At 41.0% G+C, this 21833-nt stretch overlaps 1 protein-coding gene across 1 annotated transcript in view; it reads right to left on the minus strand.

Moving 5' to 3' along the window:
- PSME4 (proteasome activator subunit 4) overlaps nucleotides 1-21833 on the minus strand; it is a 47801-nt gene that overhangs the window by 7450 nt on the left and 18518 nt on the right. Inside the window, exons 12-43 of the mRNA XM_032682469.1 lie at nucleotides 21150-21239; nucleotides 20047-20111; nucleotides 19812-19962; nucleotides 18600-18698; nucleotides 18172-18241; nucleotides 17683-17750; nucleotides 16950-17165; nucleotides 15696-15853; nucleotides 13635-13730; nucleotides 13286-13341; nucleotides 12947-13003; nucleotides 12706-12761; nucleotides 12525-12623; nucleotides 12347-12409; nucleotides 12086-12181; nucleotides 11533-11664; nucleotides 10809-11018; nucleotides 10407-10543; nucleotides 10024-10077; nucleotides 9377-9506; nucleotides 8704-8785; nucleotides 8042-8195; nucleotides 7174-7243; nucleotides 6502-6627; nucleotides 6006-6158; nucleotides 4993-5097; nucleotides 4463-4554; nucleotides 3943-4074; nucleotides 2898-3106; nucleotides 2539-2624; nucleotides 1714-1842; nucleotides 664-819 (exon numbers count right to left, since the gene is read on the minus strand). Coding sequence (XP_032538360.1) covers nucleotides 664-819; nucleotides 1714-1842; nucleotides 2539-2624; nucleotides 2898-3106; nucleotides 3943-4074; nucleotides 4463-4554; nucleotides 4993-5097; nucleotides 6006-6158; nucleotides 6502-6627; nucleotides 7174-7243; nucleotides 8042-8195; nucleotides 8704-8785; nucleotides 9377-9506; nucleotides 10024-10077; nucleotides 10407-10543; nucleotides 10809-11018; nucleotides 11533-11664; nucleotides 12086-12181; nucleotides 12347-12409; nucleotides 12525-12623; nucleotides 12706-12761; nucleotides 12947-13003; nucleotides 13286-13341; nucleotides 13635-13730; nucleotides 15696-15853; nucleotides 16950-17165; nucleotides 17683-17750; nucleotides 18172-18241; nucleotides 18600-18698; nucleotides 19812-19962; nucleotides 20047-20111; nucleotides 21150-21239 — 3597 coding nt within the window. The remainder of the gene's footprint in view (nucleotides 1-663; nucleotides 820-1713; nucleotides 1843-2538; nucleotides 2625-2897; nucleotides 3107-3942; nucleotides 4075-4462; nucleotides 4555-4992; nucleotides 5098-6005; nucleotides 6159-6501; nucleotides 6628-7173; nucleotides 7244-8041; nucleotides 8196-8703; nucleotides 8786-9376; nucleotides 9507-10023; nucleotides 10078-10406; nucleotides 10544-10808; nucleotides 11019-11532; nucleotides 11665-12085; nucleotides 12182-12346; nucleotides 12410-12524; nucleotides 12624-12705; nucleotides 12762-12946; nucleotides 13004-13285; nucleotides 13342-13634; nucleotides 13731-15695; nucleotides 15854-16949; nucleotides 17166-17682; nucleotides 17751-18171; nucleotides 18242-18599; nucleotides 18699-19811; nucleotides 19963-20046; nucleotides 20112-21149; nucleotides 21240-21833) is intronic.

Raw genomic sequence — 21833 nt, forward strand, 5'->3', positions numbered from 1 at the left:
GACAAACAACTCGGGGAGCACTGCAAGGTGCTGCAGAACCTCCTCTTTCTTCTAGAGAGGGAAAAGCACCCAAAAGTTGGATTTCATTGGTATCTGCCAGCTGCACAAACACCAGTGGAAATGATGGGGAAGGGGAGATGAACCAGACTGGAGATTAACACTAAAGATTCTTCACTGTCCTTGAGCATGGCTTAAATTCACAGCATTCAATGCAAACCCTCAGCTGTGGTGAGCTTGATGTATATGGGAAAAGTATTTTTGCCATTGCTAAGTTGACATGATTAAATGGGAAGCAGATCTGTGGACTAATAAATAGTGGGTTTACACACTGTCCACACAGGAAGGCATTTTACCCTGTTGGAAGCTGAATTTCTCCCAAAACACACGCCAATATTTACAGTGAAATTATCTCTATTTCAGCTCCACTGAAACCAAGCAATGTGGTTGGTTCGCCAATTCTGTGAAAAAGTAAAAAAAACAGCACTTTTTAAAAAAAAAAAATCACTAATGGAGCATTTTATGAACAGCTGTTTTCCTGGACTGGAGCCTGACAGAAACAAATCCTGTAAAGCTGAGCTGTGCTGAACTCCCACCTGGCAGCTCTTCCACAAAACCCCACGAAGCATTCCAGGGAGAAAGCATTCCAGGGAAGGGGGCACTTGCCTCGAGCTGCTCATCCTCCAGGAGCTGGATGACCAACCACCTGATGTCATCGACGGCCTCGGGGTTGTTGAGGAAGATGAAGAGGTTGTAGAACACCATGGTCTGGAGGTAGGTTAGGATGGTGTAACGGGCGTGCCAAGAATTGCTTCTTGCTGTCTGCAAGGAGGGATAAACCAGGGTGAGACCAAAAGCAGCTGCCCGGTGTAAAACCAGCAATATTTGATAAAAAAACCCCAAACCTTCTGGAGCACTTGCAAAGAACTTCCCTTATTCAGGTGGTTTTGTTTCATACACCCTTGGGTCTCCAAAGAGATCAAATACACTTAATTTCATACTTTGGATTTAAGTCCAAAACTGAGAGAAAATGTTTTGGAGTTCATTTACACTTAAATAAATCTTTATTTTGGGGGTCATGTGTGTTCCTGTTGGATAACTGATTGATGTTTATATAAACTCATGTAAACTGTGGGCATGCAACTGTTACTTAAGTCATAAATTTTTATAGTCTCCACTTCCAAAGCAGACTTATTTAATATAATTATATTATATTTATAATTAAATACAATTACATAATATTTATGATCAAATATAATATTAAATTAAATTATAATTAAATTATAATTAAATTATAATTAAATTATAATTAAATTATAATTAAATTATAATTAAATTTAATATTTATTTAATATACTGCAAAACTATAAAAAAAAGGACACTTCTTTATATGAAGGTTCATCCTGAAACTGAATTTTGAATTGTTATGCTCATGAGGAGACATGTTGGACTTCAACTGAACCCACTACTCAGCCAAATGTGAATTTACTAAAATGCAGTTCAATTTCTTACCAAAACAAAGTGGTTTAAATGTTTGCCAGCAGGAAACAAAACAAAACACATTTGCTGTTTATGGGAATGTTCTAAAACACTTGAAATAAACCCTCTCCTTTCACATGTAAATCAGTGTTTGATTCTCTTAGAATGACAGCTACTGAATAATCTTAAAGAAAAGGCAGAGAACAAGCAGCTTTAAGCTGTTCAGACCACACTCACTTGTTTTAGCACCTGAAGTACCAAAGGCACTTGCTGAGGATACAGCAAACCCTGAGACATCAAGGACAGACACATCTTTGCATCTCTCTTGAGCTCATCATAACTATTGTCGTTTTCTACGGGTGCAATCTGCAGGGAGGGAACAAAAAACAAAGGGCAGGGTTAGTGAGGAACCACTGGCAGGAGCAAAATCCTGAAAGGAAGGGTAATCCCACGAAAGGAGAGTTGTCTAGGCAAAATACATTTAATATATTGCTGGAAGTTAACTGGGAAAAACAAATCAACCTAACATTAAAATATTCTCAGCTGTTGAAAACGATTAAATAATCGAGAGATCCTTGTTCCTTGCCCCATTTCTTATTCACCTGAAGACTATGGCTGGTCTGAAGCTCTTTGGGGGGATTAAATGGGTGCCATTAAGACTTTGGTCCCCACTGCAATCCTCTTGGTATCAAATCCAGTTGATTTCATATTTTAAATCCAAGTCCAAAACTGAGAGAAAGCTTTAATTGAGCTCGCTTTCACTTAAGTAAACCTTTCCTTTGGGGTCACACACATTACTGTTGGATAATGGATTGATGTTTACACAAGGACACGTACTTGGGGTAAGCAAGTCTGGATTATTTCAGATATGTGGCACTGGATGACCCAGTTTCACCAAAGAATGTAAGAATCAGGAGAAATACCAGATTTAGAAAGAATTGTGTAACCAGGGAACAAAAGCAAACAACTCAAGGTCCCTCGAGAAGGGTTTGGGTTGGAAGGAACCTTGAAGATGATCCAGTTGCAAGCCCTTACTAATAAAGGAGAAGTTAAAAGGTGTACCTTGAAGAACAAAGGTAAGAGCTGGAGTTGCTCTGTGACGGCTGTAGAGAAAGACCGTCCTGCGCTCGCCATCAACCACTTCAGAACTGTTAATAAAGAGTTAATAAATGTCATAAAATGATCACTGAGCAAGAACAGTAACAACCCCCAAACAAGTTACAGACCATATTTATTTACTGCAACACTCCCCTGTGAGTTCTTCACACATTAGAGTGGTTCAGTTTGACCCTTGAGGCGACCTTATAAATCCCAACCCTGGAACAACAGCTCCAGTGTCACAGCAGACACAAGAGAAGAAATCCTGGAGTGCAACTACACAATGTCCTAAAATACCCCATTCCTTAACCTCAGGCACTCACTTGTTTTCAAGAGTTTAATGCCCTGAGTTCTCTCATCCTGCTCCCCAACCCCATTCTCTTCCATGACGTGGTTCTGAATTTCTTCATCCGCCTCCATGAGGGGTTTGAGGTTTTCAAGTATCCGGGCGGTGAATTCATGGACACGAGGAGATTTAGTTGCAGCAGTGTTTGGCAAGGAAACATCAATCATGAATATGTAGGTCAACACACTGGGAAAGCAAACAGAGCAAGGGAAGAGCACACAGTCAGCACCACTCCTGTGAATCCAGATCAATATAGTGACCTTTCAAGTTTAACACTCACAGAAAATTTCAGCTCTGCTTCAAAGTTATTTAAAACCAAGTGTCCCTCAGACACCCTCTTTGTAGACATTTGAATCAATCAGGGTTAGACCATCACTAAGCTACAACCCTCCTCCCCTCCAAAGTGATCTGCAACTAGTTTTTGAGTCACTAAAAGGACTTCAATTCTTTAAAGGAGTCACTGTTATTTTTGGCTTATTAGGGCTTAGACACAGAAATTTTGGGGTTTGGAGATTTTTTTGGGGGGTGAGGGGTGTTGTGGGTTTTCTGTGGAGGTTTTATGGGAGTGGGCTGTTTGTTGGGGGGTTTTTTAAGAGCTTCAGAGTCATCAGACATAAACACAATGGGCCATATGCAATAAACTGGTGAGGCCCTGGCATAGGTTGCCCAAAGAAGCTGTGGTTGCCCCTGGATCCCTGAAAGTGTCCAAGGCCAGGTTGGATGGGGATTGGAGAAATCTGGGATGGTGGGAGGTGTCCCTGCCCATGGCAGGGGGTGGCACTGTATGATCTTTAAGGTCCCTCCCAACCCAAATCATTCTGTGATTCTATGAATAAAAGAGAAAACCAGAGAAATCATCTCAAGTTTCTGAAGCAAGTCCGTTAATAGTTTATCTAATTTCTGTTACCAGTATAAATGCTTTCCATTGTAATTATTTAGATACTTAACCACCCTAATAAAACAAAAAGTTAAAAAAAAAAAACACCCCAACCAGCAAGAACTGCAGAAAAGAGAACACTGACCTTCCTATTCTCTCTCGGACGTTTTTGTAAACCTGGGTGAGTTTGGGCTCCAGGTACTTGAGCAGCCTGTGCAGCAGCTCTGGCACCCTCCACTCCTGCTGGGCCAGGCCCCCCTGCAGCACATACAGTCGGCTGGGAAGGAGAAGAGCTCAGCTGTGGTCACACAGAAGGGTTCCTGCTCCCCCAGCCCCCCCAAACTCTGCCTGGGAATGTGCACCCCCTGTGCCAACACACCCGAGTGCCTGGGAAGGAGCTGGGTGCAAAGAGGGGGAAAAACTACCCTAGGGAACAACAGTATAGGGGCTACACGAGCTCCAAACCTTCACAGCCTGTTAATTAACTAGTCTGAATGAGATTAAAAAATTAATCACAAAGAACCTGCCATTTTATGGGGAAGCTAACTGGGAAGTAGCCTCTCTGTTCCCCACTCCAAGGCAGCTGGCACAGCATCCTCTCAACACACCCCTGCCTCATCTCCTTCTTCACTCAGCCACAATAAAACAGGTAAAATTAACTTTACCAGGCATCTACAAATGATCCTCCTTCCCCACTCAGTGGAGATTCCAGCAGCAACTCAAACAACCAGTGCAGTTTCCTGGGATCTCTGCTCTCCTGAAGAGGAACAGGGAACAGAGATATAAGCAAATGGGAGATTTTTAAAATGTGGATAATGAATAAAAAGATGCATAAACAAGGAAATTTTTGATAGAGATTTTCTTTACATTCCTTGGGTTTACTCTATGAAGCAAGTGCAACAATAAATATTTTTTCCACAATGAACCTCAATAGGAGGAAAACCCAATAAAACCATACCCGGCTTTAATTAATTGGTAAATAGAACAGATAGAATTTTAGCTTTGTTTTTGATAGACATGAATAAGTACATCTGAATTTTGCTAATGAGGGCTCTGGTTGACAAACTGCACTGAGCTCTGCTGAACGATTTGACAGAATTATTGACCCAAGATATTTGGGGCCTATCCCTGACCCTGCTTCCCAGGAATCTGATTCCTGGATCCAGGTTTAGTGGACAGCAAATGGGGCACTTACACAGGAGGTTGCAATGCAGGTGCCCCAGTCATTGTAGGTCTCCACTGTGATGTTGGATAAAGCTGTTCGGAGCAAGGGACACAGGAGCTTCCAAAGTTTTTCCACCTGCACAAAGGCAAAAGCCAAGATTTTTTTCTACTTAAGAAACCCAACTCAGATATTAAAAGGTCTGCTTTATTGTTTCATCAAGGAACTGATTCTCTCAGTATTACTTTTGGCACAGAAATTCAGCAAGGTCTAAGACTAAGTAAAGTCCAGGGGGACATAAGCTTGTGAGAAACAAAGTCTCAAATTATAATTGAATAGGAGTTCATTATATGGAAAAAGCAAACAGCTGGCTGGGTGACAGAAATGAGGACTGATTCCCCAAATCTGCACACCTGCACATTTGGCATTTATTTTAGCTACTTTATGCACATTAATTATATCATATACATTTTACAGCTAAGTATTTAATACATGGGTTTTCTTACAGCTAAAGCTAAATGGTTATCTCTACAGCCAGTCATAATTCATGCATTCTTGGACAAACAGGTACCTAAAAAGATTTAAAGTTCTACCATATTTTATTCTTAAGATAGCAGGGAGGTTTAGGACTTGCTGACCTTGCAAGGGTCTGTTTTATTTCTTTATGGGGGTGTAATTAAGTTTTACAACCCCTTTGTTTTATTTTGATGCAGTCATCCATTTGTTTCACGAATCATAGCTATTCATCACAAGCTCTTACTCCTATTGGAAATCACAAACCATGGCAGCTCTGCCATCTCCTCACCTGCAAACTGCTCTCAGTTTTAACACTGAAACGTTTTACTGACACCAAATAATAGCAGGCACTAAGCCAAGCTATGAGTTGTGCTCCAAGTTTGGCAAGGAAGCACCAAGTGCTGCAGCATTTTCCAGTCCTTTCTCAGACCGAGGTGACACATCAAAAGCCCCCAAGCTTCACACTGGTTTAATATTTCAAAATTACTCCTTCACTTCCAAGAATCACTCAAAAACCACCAGTTCAGCACCTTGTCAAAGGTCCAGTGCTTAGAACCCCTTATGAGCCCAGCTATGATCTCAGCCACACATCTCTGGGGGCTCTCGTGGGAGTCTGCGACCAGCTGCTCCAGGTGGGGCTGCAGAACTGGCAAAAAGGCATCATCAAAGTTCCTGAAAAGGCCCTGGAAAACAAGAGGGGGGGAAAAAGTGTCCTCAGGAATCATCCAAACCACTGCCTTCCCACCAACAACACGAGCTGGTGAATTAATTACTGAGGTTTGGACATGCAGAAAGTGAAATGACTTTGCTGCTTTAACAGAATTATACCCCCAGTGTCCTGCAGGCTATTATATCACTCCAAATATGTTTCCCTTAAGCAGTTAATCAGAAGAGAGGATTAATAGGATTACTCAGAGCAGCTTTAAAAATCAACATTTTGCAACAGTGGGGTATTAAGCCGGGCAGTCTGGGGCTTTTCCACGCTCTGCTAAATGGAAGCAATTTGGTTGCTGAACTCTGGTTTACCTTGAAGAGGCAAAATCTGCGAGGATTAAATTTGTCCTTTCCTTTCCTGTCTTCTAAAGACAAAAATTTTATTAACTGCTCGACGAACTTGGGATCAGAAAAGTGATCATATATAATCTGTTCTGCCTGTAATGGGAAGAAATAAAAAAAAAAAAAAGAAGGATTAGCTTTGAGGTGTTTACTTGTCACAGAGATATCCCAATCTTTCCAAGTCCCATGTTTCGTTTTCAGTCTGTTTTTGGCAAAAGTCACGTCTTGGTCATCCATTTCCCTCCCTCATTTTATAGGGAATATTAGGTAATGTTTCCCAAGACTCCTGATTATCTTTATTAATGACTTTGGATTGTCTTTCCTTTCACTCACAACCCCTGCAAATTAGTCCTTCCCACTGTCATTAATTACCTTGTCCTAAACCCCAATAATGATGTGAAAGGGAGCAAGAAAGTGCTCATTAATACAGTTCTTCCATGACCCCTGACAGAAAAGCTGCAATACATCAAAATAATAATTTCTTTTGCATGCTGACACAGCATGAAGTGGAAAAATACAATTAAAAGTGTCTTGTGGGGATGTAGGTTTAGAGAGATCTCCACAGTGACCTGTGGGCAACATTAAAAGAAGAAAGGAGGAGAAATAGTATTTAAAAAAACCCCACAAACCTGCAGCTCTTACCTCTGTCAGCTCATCCCTCCTTCGCCCAAGCTTTGGCTGATGCTCAGCTGGGGCATAAACTGTCATGGTTCTGAAGATGACAAATGAAAAAAACAAAAATAGAGCAGCACATTTTCCAAAGTAAAATAAAGCTTATGGTTCATATATGGTCTCAACATTCCCATATTCTCAACATTCCCATATTCTCAACATTCCCATATTCTCAACATTCCCATATTCTCAACATTCCCATATTCTCAACATTCCCATATTCTCAACATTCCCATATTCTCAACATTCCCATATTCTCAACATTCCCATATTCTCAACATTCCCATATTCTCAACATTCCCATATTCTCAACATTCCCATATTCTCAACATTCCCATATTCTCAACATTCCCATATTCTCAACATTCCCATATTCTCAACATTCCCATATTCTCAACATTCCCATATTCTCAACATTCCCATATTCTCAACATTCCCATATTCTCAACATTCCCATATTCTCAACATTCCCATATTCTCAACATTCCCATATTCTCAACATTCCCATATTCTCAACATTCCCATATTCTCAACATTCCCATATTCTCAACATTCCCATATTCTCAATTAACAGGGTGATAAATATTTTGGAGTTGGGGGATAATCTGGCCCCAAAAGATCAACATTTACAAGGCAATTTACGACAAAAGAATGAAGTTTGTTATCAAAGGTTCTGCCACACAACAGAATTATTACAAACAAGCAAGCAGCAAATAGGACAAAATACACAGTATTTTTTGATGGTTCAATTAAAAAAAAATTAAATATCATAGTAAACCATCCTTTAATTTCCCAAAGGGTTTTTCCTGCTGACTCTCCCAGCTCTGATGGTACTCACTGTGGCCAGGTGTAATACCCCCAGTGTGTTTTCTCCACAAAACAACAGGATTCCCAAGCTTCCTTGGTCTTTGGCAAGCTCTGGCTGTTGTAGTGCAGCCACTGGTTGTCGGGTCTGTCACCAGCCTGGATCCTGGAAGGCTTTGGGCTCCCACCTGCTCCCACAGGAATTCATTCAGCATCAAACTCGCTCATTAAATGTTAGTGTGATTTACTAAAAGATTCCGAAGAGCTTTTATGTCCCACTGCCCCAAATCTGGGCAGTGATTTGCTTCAGGAGACAAAGGAACACCAGTGGAAGAAATCCCTCTATTAATTTATGGGATTTGAAATTATTTAAAAAAAAAAAAATCAAAAAAGAGATATACAAATTCTCACAAGTGACAAAGCTTTCTGAAAGGAGAATCTCTGAAGTTTTAACTCACTTTTAAGAGGTGAATAGCTGAATATACACCCTTGCAAACACAGGAGTGTTTAAAAAAAAACCCCAAAACTGAAAAGTTACCAATTATATTACCTACATAATATATACCTATTTGTTTAGGACATTAACCACAAGAGAAAAATTAAAAGCTTGTGATTCCATGTTTAATTTAACCAGAAAAACTTTTTGAAACGTCTCAGTATAAATGTAAGGCATTGCTTACATTAAACAAAACCTACTTATTTCGTAAGGGCAGATGGGCACTTTCTTGTGTGTTCTCTTGAGCTGCTTGAGAATCCCAGCCACAGCTGAGATGGCCACCTGAAAGGAAGCAATGGCCATTAATGTACCCATTCCATACATTTTCCCCCACAAGGATGTGGCTCATCATCCCTAAAAACCCAGTGACCATTGGAGTGAACTTGGTCACAGCCAAAAGGAACCAATCCTGGTTATCTCAGGGGATACACGACCTTATAGCCCAGAAAAGCCTCCCCACTAATCATTTTGGGTTTAATAACTTTAATTTGATGTTGTTTTAATAATTTGAGGGGGGGGAAAAAAAGTTTAAGTTTCGAGCCTCGCCGAGGCAACGACGGAACAAACAAAACACAAAGAGATGGCTCCCTTCAAATAATAAAGTGCAGGTGGGGAAAAAGCAGCCATCTGCAAAAGGAATTCTGCAATAAATAAGGAGGACTGGCTCCATCCCACACTTTCACAGTTTACAGACTTTACATATGTCACACCACAGCGCTGCCAAGGCTCATCTCCCTGCACGAGGAGCGTCGGGCACGTGCGCGGCTGGAAGGGGGAGGAGGGAGGAGATCCAACCTCCCTCTTTTTGGGCTTTATCCCAGCAAACCCTAAGGAGCTGCAAGGCAAAGGAAGGAAGTTCTTTGGGGTTTTTACCTTCCTGACCACGATGGCATCATGGTTGAGGCACTGCACGAAGAACCTGATGGCCCGGACGGGCAGGGGCCTGTCGTCCCTCAGCAGCAGGGACAGGAAGCCAATGCTGATGTGCTCGAACTTCCAGGGCCTAAAAACCCCCCCAAATATTCAAAAACACGGTGTTAAGGACCACAGCTGCACACACAGGGCTTGCTCAGAAATTATTTTATGTCTTAAGATGATGTAAATACACTTGGACTAACATTTCCACACACAAGTGCCAACAAATGTTCGAGTTCACAGTGGTTTGTTCATCTTGGCATTTCAATAAAACACTGACCTACAGGGATGTCTCTTCACAAGTCTTTAAACACAAATATTATGGTAAGAATTAGAATATATTTGGATGTCAGTATTAGTATTGCACAGACAGAGCTAGAGCTTTGTTCCCAGGACAAAAAAAAAAAAAGTTAAAAGCCCCAGTAACTGGTCAGACTAATTAAAGAAAAAAGTTTAACTCCAAGATGTGGTGATGCCTTATATTAACACATCAAGCTCCCAGTGGAAATGAATCCAAGACCATGCTAACTGCCCTCCTGGATGCCATGGATATTTAATCATGTAGCCACCCAAAACAACTCTCATGCACAGAAAGGGAGACTTACAGGTTTCTCTGTTCCACACAGTCCAGCAGCATGTTGACCAAGTTCTCGTAGTTTCTGAGAGAAAGAGAGGGAGTCATCAGCCAGATGGTACTGAGAGAACCAGTTAAAACAGGATAAAAGCCCCTCAACAAAAGGTGAGTGAAGGCAAAAAGGAGGAGGCCAAAAGGAAGCAGGAGGGCAGAAGACAGAGGCTGCCAAGGAAGGAGGGAAGGAAGGATGGATGGATGAGCCCAGAAGACAGAGGTTGCCAAGTCAAGAGAGAAGACACAGCCCACCAGTCCCTGAGCACTGTGGATTTCTCATTTTAGCCCTTTTGGATGACTCCATTTAATGTGCAGTCAATCCGAGGAGCACAAGCTGGTGTGAAGGGAAGCTGAACTCACCGCAGAGCCTCAGCACTCTTCTCCTTCTGTCGCTGAATTCCCAGCTGGATTTCCTCTGAACCGAGACCTGTGAAGTCTGATTCTGGATGAACCGACTTCTGCAGCAGAACAGCTGCCTCCATGCATTTCTCTGGGACCTATGGACGGGGAAGGAAGAGATTTGGGACTTCACTTAAAAGTTTTTAATGTCTGTTTTGAAATAAGCAGAGAGCAGAATTTCCTTGTCCACACAGCCAAGCCTGAAGCAGGGAACACAACCTTTTGTGCCCACACAGCAGAATTATTTCTCCCAGTACATGTTTAATTCTACTGTAAAATAAAGGTAAGAACAAGCTTTAGTGTTTCATTAAGAATAAAAGTCGTTTAAGGATTGCTTCTATTAATTAACCCCGAGCAACTTACTGCAAAATCCAGCCCAATGGTCTCGTACTGCCGATGGATTTTTTCTGCCAGGTCATCAAAGAGTCTGACTATGGATGGTTTTTCCAAGGACATGGCTTTGCTAAGCCCTGAAGAGACAATGGCTGGCCACGTCTGTGCAATGCAATCCCAGTCGTGGAGGTTTGCCAGGCACACCCCGCTGTGATTTCCAAGGAGACAATATAAGGCACCCTGGGAAAAGAAAGAGGGAGTTTGGGAAGGTTAAAGCCTTGCTCCTGTGTGATAGCATGGAATAAAAATGCATCTACAGTCCCCAACTCATCAAAATGTCCCATAAACACTCAGCTACGTGGCTTCCCTGTCAAAACACTGAAGATTTCTCACAGATTCCTCTTCATTTAATGAGATTGGAAGCCCTGCCAATTAATTTATCCCTAAAATGGCTGATTCCTGAATTGCATTAGAGGAGAGATGATTCACAACTGCCTCATGAGCATTGCCACCTCAACTGCAGCTCCTCAATTCCCATTCCAGGAGTTAAAAATAGGCATTGACACCCGTTTTGGTGATACCTGAGCAAACAATGGAATCAGGAATGAATATGAACACAAGTAATTCCATACACCTGTCATGCATAAGCCACAAAAATATTAGTGATGTTGATATAAACAAGCCCTTTCACCATTACAAATTCCCCCATAAAGGCACTTTGAAGAGACATAACACAAAGGGAAGGAGCCAGTACTTTGAATTGCTTTTGGGTGACGTCGTGCCGGTCGGGACGCAGGAACTCCAGAACCAAGGGAATGATGTCCCTGCAGCAGAAGTTGTAGGTCCCCAGAGCTGTGAAGAATGCCTGCTGAGCTTTACTCCTGACCTGTGTGGGGACAGAGACATCACTAGGAAATCGCCTAAAACAAAACACAAGGACTTAAAAAAAAAAAAACCAAACCAACCATCCTCATCCATTTCAGAGACAAAATTACTTGGAGGAGGTTATAGACACCTCACCCTTCTCAGAGCTGACTTTCTATTTGTGCACAGAAAGAAAATTACTGGCAGGAGGTTGTGAACACCTCACCCTTCTCAGAGCTGTTCATAAAAACCTACCTCTTGTTTCTGGCATTGACTTAAGAACAGCTACAAAGTTAAAGAAAATTCTTTATGTCACCAGAAATGACGTGTTTTTCAGGTCATTTGAAAAGCAAACAGATGGAATAACAGGTTTGGAATATATAACCACTGAAGAGATCAACAAAACACTGCTCATATTTCAGTTTAAAGGGGCTGTTCCTTACCTGACCATAGGAACTCGTGGACAAACACAGAAGATCCCTGATCATCTCCTGGTGGGAAGTTTTATATTCACAGCCTTCCATCGTTAGTGTTCTCAGCTGAATCCATGGAGAACACAAATAAAGGACAGATTGTTTTTTTACATTTCACACATACCAAAGAAACACCAGAGCAGGATTATTGTTATGATGACATTTAGCAAAACTGTGCAAATCAGTTTTTTCGAGGAAAGCAATTAGCAAGGATTGAGGGGGAAGAATTACCTCATGCTGCAACATAACCCTGTCAATCAGCAGAGCTCTGATATGTTGTTTCTTTCCTTGAAGCTGTAAAAAAAATTAAAAAAATACAACACAATTTGGTTTAGATTTCAGGATCATATCAGCAACTTAGGAACTACTTCCATCCCTCCCCAAAGCTTTACACAGCAGAATCACTGACCCTGTTCTCCATGGATTTTTTCACCAGATTAAAGCTTTTCCATCGCGAATCAAACTCGTGCTTGTGAGACCCCTGGAACTGTAAAACATCACTAATAATCTGTGGAAAGAAAGAGAGGGCAGGAGTGACTATTTTGCAAAACAAGCCACCTTGCCTTAAGCATTAAAAATATAAAGTATACCTTTATTATTAGAAACAGAGACTTGGTGTCATCTTCTGAATGATCAAGAATGTAGCCTGCAATTGGGAGAAAAGTAGCTTCTTATTATAATTATATTATAATATATATTATTATTATATTTAAAAATTAACAATGTTTCTACAAAGCTTAAATTTAGGAATTAAAGGCAAAGTAAACAAAATGTCTCATCTATAAAATCATAAACACTGCAGTTTTTAGCTGGAGGAGAGGCTGGACTTACGCAGCAATTTCCTTGTAACCTTTGCAATTGTTTCTCGGTAATTCTCCCTTGAGAAATCTGGAAGAAAATTAAACATTTTGCCTTTATTATATGACAGCATAAAAAGCAGTTTATAGACAAGTAAACCAAGGTAAAGCTAAAGCAGACTGTGCAGAACTGGCAGTATGGACCACTGTAAAAATAGTATTTCCGAGGACACTGCTCCCATCAGTTTTAACAATGCCCAGGTAATGCAAAGAGAAGAATCAAAATTATGGTCTCCAGAAGAACAGCAGAAAAGGGAAGAAAGAAAGAAAACAACACCTAGAACCTGCCTGACCAGAATTAGGACCTACTCACCATAGTCAACACCAGTGTACAGTTTTGTCTCTTCCAAAGACACCAGGCTTGGGACCCTGCATGAGAACAAACCAAGGATTAGAAATCATTGAGGAGGTGCATTTCACTGCCACTTAATTCATTTTAACAAGTCAAATTTAAAAGTTAGCAGCCCAAAGGTATTTGGATTTACTAATAATACGTCTGAGTTCTCACATTTATAAATTAACCATCCCTACGTGGGTCAGACTGTTTGTCAGAGGCAGGGACACCACAGGGACATACATGGGATATAAAAATAATATATATATATAAATTAAAATAATATTAAAATAATGACATAAGGGATATAAAAATAAGTTTTACTTACAGATGAGCCACTCTTTCTCCTTTCAGAGGAGGCAGAATGTTCCCAGAACCAATGAGGCAGTTATGCACAATGGCAAGACTCTGCTGCACATCATCTCTTAAACAAAGAGGAAAACCTGGTTACTTCTCTGTTAAATCCTTGAAAACAAACAAATGATGAACCGTATCTTTTCTGTGAAGGTTTCTGAAAGCTTTTTTCTTTTAGTTACATCAGTTCTAAACACAGGAGGGAGCACTGCAGAAATCAAGCTGTGCTCGTTTGATCCAACTTAATTCTATCACAGAACCACAAGATTTTAACTTCATTTTCTGAAAAACTCGTGAAATTTCACATTCTGCAACTGTGCAGGTAATGAGATCAGCTAATGTGAAAACAGGTAGCTTTGCTCCAAAAAAATTTCTCTGAAAAATTTTATTTAAATCTCAGACATAAACCTATGAAATAACTCCTCGCCCAAGGCTGAGCCAATTCCTTCCCACCACGGGGATGCAACAATCCCAACAACTTCTGTGTTCATTCAGAGAATTAAGGAATTCCTTTTAAACATCTCTCAGCTAAAGCAGGAGCTTCTGTTTTTAGTAACTTGGTCAGAGACAGAAAAAAATCCTTAGGAATGTGACGCAGCATTCCCCGCTTGGCAGCACGAGGGAGAACCTCACAGGACCAAATAAATATCAGCTGAGGTATATTTAGCTGCAAGGACAGGAAGGTTTGACACAAGGAATAAACAATGCTTGGGATGTCAGGCCTGTAAACAGCCTGGGCTCTTGGACACCTGTAAATGCTCCAGCACACATTAAATTTGTGATTGTCTCACACTGCAGGAAGCCACAGCTCCACACTGAGAGTTTCGGGATCTCTTTCAGATGCTCATTTCTGTTTTCTTCCAGCCACGCCTTTAACAAGTGATTGTTTTCTGTATAATTACTCCAGGACTTTCTGTAAGGTGGTATTTACATTGGAAATATAGTCTTTGCACGTGGAAATCTTTGACTCCACTGTCTTAAAAGGTATGGTAATTTCTTCAAGGTCTCTGCCTAAATCAGGACCGCACATGTTTTTGTTTTTTAAAATCTTCACAGATTTCAGTAGCAGTTTCTAGTTATGCTTCAAGATTCTTTTCTTCAATGAAATTATTCCAATTTTTCAGCAGTGATTCTACAGACTCTTTTGATCCATATTTCACGTCCCAGATATTCAGCTTTAACATCACCTCACTGGCAATAGCTGAGCACAGTCCATAGTGGCATTCAAGGAAAGTGCTGGAGTCTGTGAAATGAATATTGCTGAATTTTCTTTTCATTTCCTCTCATTTTTCAGGCAAGACCAGTGGCATATTATTCTCATCTTCGTTCTTAAATGACTGAAGGGCGTCCAAGTGAGAATCAAAACAACCCATCAAACAGGTTTTTTTCTCTGAAGAGAGACATTGCTTTCAATGGGTCCTGCAAATCAGGCAAATCTTCTGCCTGCAGATGTTCTCCCTCCTGAAGCCAAGACTCAAAGCTACCCAGAGGGGAGGGCAACATCTGGTCCAGTAACAAGATTGGGCAACAACGTTCCTGCCTCGGTTTCTGCTCGTGACCTCCCTGACTCAGCTCCAGCCCTGCAGGGACACACCAGGCACTGGATCCATCTGTTCTCAGGGAGGGGAGTGGAAAAAGGCACATTCCCAAGCCACATCAGCCACGTGTTCCACTGCATGGCTTAGGGACACAAATAAATGGCTTTGCCAAAACAACCAGGGAAGAGTCCAGAGGAAGGACTTCCTCAGTGCTGCCTGCAGTTAAATGGAATCAGGATCCATCCCAATTCTGTTCCAGAATTTGTTTTAAATACCTAGGCAAAGGGCCTCTATATTTATTTCTGTTTAAAATCATGTTATCCATTTCATGAAACACATTGCCAAGCTCCATGTATTCTTAAGTTAAAAATCTTGGAGATCTTAGAATAACGTTAAAGACAGTGCAGCATTACATTATTTGACTCCTCAATTTTTGTAGTGTCAGTAAGATTGGCAATAATCCCTGTGGGTGGCTAAATGCACCTTCTCCATCTCACCTGGACATCTCCAGTTCTCCAAGTGCATAGAGCTCCAGCCTGGTGAGCTCAGGCTGCAGGAAAGTATCCAGCAAATAAAAAGCAAAGTTTATCTCCTCGGATGAGGGAACATGCCACTGGATGTCCAAGTTCCACAGGTCACCTGGCTTACCCCAGTCCTATAGTAAATACAGACATTTATTGTTATTCCATCTACAAAACAAATTATGGATTTTAAAAAATTAGCATTTAATATTACTAAAAAAAAAAAAACAACCCCAAATGTGAACTAGCTAATGCTGTAACACAGTTATCCTGACAATTCTAGGAAAAACAATACTGTAAAACCACACAGAAATCCCAAACCTCTATAATGTCTACACATACCTGGAAAAAAAAAAAAACAACCACATATCTGAAAGTACTAAAAGGAAAATGACTGCACAGGTCTAACTGAAATATAACTTGATTATTCCTTTGACTGGATACAAATTCAGACACATTCTTAAGTACAACTCAGACTTTTGAGAGTCCCATAGAGAACAAAGTAATTGTGAATTTTTTCAGTTTCAGATGAGGAATTTAAAAAATATGTGGGTTTTTTTGTTTGTTTGTTTGTTTTGTTTTCTATTGGGGCACCCAGGATATTTGTCTGTTTTGAAATGATTAACTGGCCCAACTGGATGTTCCCAGCAGTTATAAAACTGTACTGGCTTTCAGTAACAAGCATTGGATTATCTGCAGTTGGGAAGTTGTGCAAAAGAACATTTTTCAGCACAAATGCAGTTGTATTTTCAAACAGGCCAGCTGGAAACTGCTGCACTGTTTGTCTGGAACACTGACAGATCGACCTCAGATCTTAACAGACAACCAGCACATGATTTCTGACAGCTCCAGTCACTTTTTATATTGCCACTTCTGCTTTCATTCATCTCAAGCTCAGCAGAATCACTGTTTATTGGTTATTCTGCTGACCTGCAAAATGCCCCATCTCCTTGCTGTGTATTACTGCAGTCATGCAATCCTGGTAAAACACACATCACAACCCACTATAAAACTGTACTCAAACAACACTCAGTACTCATTTTTTGCTACCCATATAATTTTAATTAACATGTCACTTTGCTTTCAAAGCATCTTGCAATTACACTTTCCACTGCTGCTGCTGCCTCCGTTCAGAAACCTCCAAATAAAACCGAGCCACACAGTGTATGATTGTTTAAAAAAAAAAAAAAAAGTCAAATCCTCTAATCCTAAATAAATGAAAATCCTTGCCTTGATAGGAAAGTATTCAGAAAGAGGCTTGTCAAAGCCACCTGGCACACTGCAGTACTCTGTGGGGTAGATAAGTGTAGCAGAACGAAGAAGGTGGTGCAGTAGGTTACAAGACAGAATGTAACCCTGCTTACAGGTTAAGTGGAGGGTGCGCTGCAGTATCTTCCCAAACTGCTCCCTGTACACAAGCAGCTGCTTTCCATCCACACGGGTGATCTGGGAGGGGAGAGGAACATGGCAAACCATCAGTGCTGCTGGAGGGGCTCAGCCCAGCCTCTGCCATTCCCTGTGCCACACTGAACTCAGCTGCAAGGCTGGACTTGCTCATGAACTGCCACGGCTGTTGGACAGGTTTAAGTGACACAGAAGGGGCTGTGACATCCTCCTCCTTCAAAATTTCCTAGCAGTACTCACATACATTTAAAAATTAATTTAAAAATACTCATATTTTATGAGTATTTTTTAAGCATCTCATGTTTTTCCCCCTGCATCGATTCCTCTTCTTTCTCTCCCCCTCAATAATTGCATTAAATGCTTTAATTTCATTCCACATGCACGCTGTTTCTCTTCTTCAAACAATGGCCACTCATGTCCCATTTAAAGTCAGAAACAGAAGCTGTGCAGCATCACTCATACATTTCCTTTGGTTTAATGGAATTTTTTCTTCTTCTTTCAGGGGCATTAAAGAGGATTCAGTGACACACAAGCCTGGGAAGAACGTTCTTTGCAATACCTCTGACAAAAGCTGAAGATTCCAAAGCAGCTCCTTGTCTAGTTCTTCATCATGTAACACATCATCATCTAGAGGAACAAGGGACAAGCTCTGCTGTAACCACACTGCAGCCAAGTTTTCCAAACAAGAAACCAGATCCTTCCACTCCAAAAGTTGACTCTCAACCCTCCCACTGGATCCTTCCAACTTCCCACTCCAACTCCCGTGTCCAGCTGGAAGTCACTTTAGCTGGTGTAACATCCTGCAACTGAGGAATGTCTGGAGACATTTTAAAGTGCCACATTTTTAAGGGATTGTGGCCCTGCAGCCTGATAGATTTCTGCCCTGAGATCACACAGTGGTTTGGGTTTTTTCAGACAAAACATTGGACTTTTCCATCGCTGAAACCAAGTTGTGGGAAAACACAGCCAAGTTTTCAAAGCTGTTTTCACGTTTAAGAAAAGCCAACCCAAGAGCAAGCAAGTAACACCAGAAGTGAGACGAACTTACTGACTGTGAGGTGAGTTATAACGTTGCAGCAGTGGGGCACAAAGAGCTTCAGGGACTCCTCAGGGCGGCACTGCAAACAGCACCACACACAGCCCAGGTTAGAACCAGAGGCAGCCCAGCACACACTGATAAAAATCTAACAACATCACCACAAAAGAGAGAAGACTAGATTGTATCTCAGCTCCAATTCAATCTACAGGTAGCCTGACTTCATGACTCTTGTTCAGTAAAACCTAAATTTAACACAAGAAAAACACCGTGCGAATTAACCCCTTGGAATCTGCCTGTGTGCAACCAGCCGATTTGAGAAGATGCAATACTAAGAACCACCTAAAAATTAAGATACTACACAGGAAAAAGCAGCAGCACTGGCTTTTTTTTCCCTTTTTAAACTGAAGCTGGAGTGGATTCAGAGCATGTTCTCTCACTTTCACTGCAGCTCGGCACATGTCGGCGACCATCCGACCGGCGACTCTCGTCTCAAATATATTTGAAACAGCAAAGTTAAAAACCTTCTCCAAGGCAACCTAAAAGTGAGCACAAAGACATGGAGGTTACTTTTTTAAAAAAAAAGGAAACTAGGTATCCCAAAATGTTTGATGTTACTCAGAAGGCAGCATCTGTGCTCTTCTAAAACAGAGGACTGCAATCAGGAAGCACATTTTAAAACAATCAAAAGAGACAGAGAGAGAAAGCAGCTCTGTGGAATGCCTAAAATATTCCCTTTGGGAAGAGAGGAGATGGATAAAATCTTGTTAACTAATGTAAGTTTAGGGTGCTTCTGAGAAACTACACAGATAATAAATCAGTCTCCAAAATGAAAACTGCTATTTCACGTGTCACAGCGAAGGGAAGTCAAGACATCCCTTAATTTAACAAATAAATAGGGAATTAAATTAACAACTATTTAAGTACTCAGCGTGTTTTAAAGCAGCTTATTTCCATCCAGTACCTTGCAAGGCAAGCTGAATTATATACAGTGTGGATCCCATGAGTACTTTAATAATGAACAATCAGGGAAAATACAAATTAAATACTTAATGACGATGCAGACTTAACTGAAGGTTTACATGAAGCAAAAGATTCCAAACAAAAATCATACCAAAGTACCCAATGCAGTGGTTCAAAATGCACAAAACCTGCCATCTCCAAAATATATATATATAAGCAGATATAAATGTGTTAACCCAACCTACAAGGAAGGAACCTGTCCACATAACAACATGGATTCTCCACCCCCTCTCTCTGAGTTATTTTAATCCAGATAACTCTTCTGATCCCATTATCCAACAGCTCCTTGAACAGCTTCTTCTGCCCAGCTGAAGAAGTGGAAGGGAGAGGGAGAAAAGGAAAGCAGGGGATTGGGTAGGCCAGAAACGATCAGGACGTGAAAAATCACAACCTGAACCCACAGAGGGATAAAATAAGCTCTCAGAATGACTTCATCATCAGTTTGCAAGAGAGCACAAAGAACCCAAGAGCTCTGTACTGATGAATATAAATAAAGTTCTCCTGTGCCCCCCCAGCCCTTTCCTTGGTTAAGTGTGGAAGTTCACAACGGGAAGAATCCCAACGCCCCAGTTGTTCACCACACAAAATTAAGCTGCTTCAATCAGGTGGAAAGCCCACGTTCTACACACCTTAAAGATGTCCTTTGAACACTGGGTAAGGATTGTACTGAAAGTAGAGGAGAGTCCCAGTTCCACCAGACTCTCCAGGTGAGTCATCTTCTCAGTCTCAGTCTCCTCTCTGGTTTGTTCTAGTGTGCTGCTCTCTATGAGTCCAAAACACCTACAAAATGCAACACAACATCAGCAAGTGAAACTTGAATCGAGTTCCTCATGCCAAGCTTTCCCCTCTCCTCAGCTCACTCACCTATCCATAAACTGCAGCACGAAATCCTCGAATTCAGCAGATGCAGAGCACAGTTCTCTTTCCACCTGCAGTTTGCCACCACAGAAGAGACACAAGAGGTTGGCTTTTCTCCAGGAAACACAAACACAGAACATATTTCCTACATGAACTACAGCACATTTCCCACTGCACAGGCTCGAGGACACTCCATGAGACAATTATTGCATGTTCCTTGCCCTGTCCTGTCCCAATTTCCTGGCCTGGATGTCTATCCAAGGAACCTCTGTGGTGAAATCAGGTTGTATCCATGAAGGATACAACCTTTGGCCTTGCTCCTGGATCCTCCTTGGCAGCAGGAGGTCAGTGAGTGCCAGAGATGGGGACAGACCTCACCTGTGTTCACATTTAACCCTCAGGGTACAAACCACTCCTGATTTTTGGGGTGCTGCAGCTCTGGGGCAACGAAACCCACCTTCTGATCTGGGCAAACTGCAGCTACTGCTGCTCTCTGAGCTACAAAAAGCCTTCTGGGAGCAAACAGGGGTGGTGATAAGGGGGATAAGACTCAGTGTCTAATGGTGTTACTATCTCTTGGCTGGAGGGGATTAAAAAGCATCCAAAGAGAAAGTAATAGAATCCCAGTCAGGAAAGGGAAGAGGAGCAGGTGTTTATTTAAGGAGGAAAACAGTTCTGGAAAATGACTAAAAACCCAAACCCTAATGCACTATTTAAAATAACTAGCAAGTTGGGGATTTTTTTTGTGTTGTTTTGTGTTTTATGGTGACAAGGACTTAAAAAATTAAGAGTAACAAAGTTATTTTAATACAAACATTCACATGGCAAGTGACCTCTGGAGACAACACAGTCCAACCTCTTGCTCAAAGCAAGGAAAGCTCAGAGTCAAATGACACTACACAGGGCCCTTGAGCAACTAGGTTTTGACATTTAAATATTAAATTGCGTGAACTAAACATTCTCTACAACAAGAAATGCTCAGAACACACGATTTGCACACTGGTATCAGCTCTGTCATGCTGCCCAGAAGCAAACATGATCCATATCTTATCACACACTGCTAGAAATTCAACTGAAAGCTAAGTGACAGTTTTGTTTTCACAGCTTACCTCTGAAAGATCATCCCTCTCTTGCAATACAGATGAACAATCTACTAAAGGCACCAAAGTAGAAAATGTTGCAATGAACTGGAATGTGATCTGTTGGGAGTTGCAAACAGCTCTTTAGTGTATTGTATTCTACACATTAAAAAGCTTTGGCCATTTATAGGAGCTAAAGCAAATCACACTAAAACCAAAAATATATCAGAGTCCAATTCTTACACCCCAAAACTTCCAACAGTTATTTCAGATTTCATAGACAGAAGGTACTAGTCAGCACTGCACAAAAATTCTCAATTTTCTAAGTAAAATAACTATTATTTTGTGCCGAACTTCAAAGTTACAAACCCCTATAATGTGTATGTTGTTTTAAGTAAATTAATATGAATTCCTGAAGGTGTGGACTTTCAGAACCTAATATAATGAAAACCTAATTATAAGGGTCTTTTCTTTTGATGTTAAAAGACTAGGAATATTTGTTGGGAGCTCTGGAGCACCTACTCAATCTTGTTGTGCAGAGCTGCCCAGAAAGTCAGTACAATGCTTATCACAATCACTTTGCACTGTTCAGTGAGCCAAAAGCATTATCCCAAGTTAGAGGGCTGCAATATTAAATTTTTATACTTCAAACTGTGCAGAAAAAAAAAGGCTAAGAAATTCTGGCCTGCTTTCACAGAAACATAAAAGTTTTTC

This window comes from Chiroxiphia lanceolata, chromosome 3 (genome assembly GCF_009829145.1).
Source record: "Chiroxiphia lanceolata isolate bChiLan1 chromosome 3, bChiLan1.pri, whole genome shotgun sequence".
Classification (NCBI taxonomy): Eukaryota; Metazoa; Chordata; class Aves; order Passeriformes; family Pipridae; genus Chiroxiphia; species Chiroxiphia lanceolata.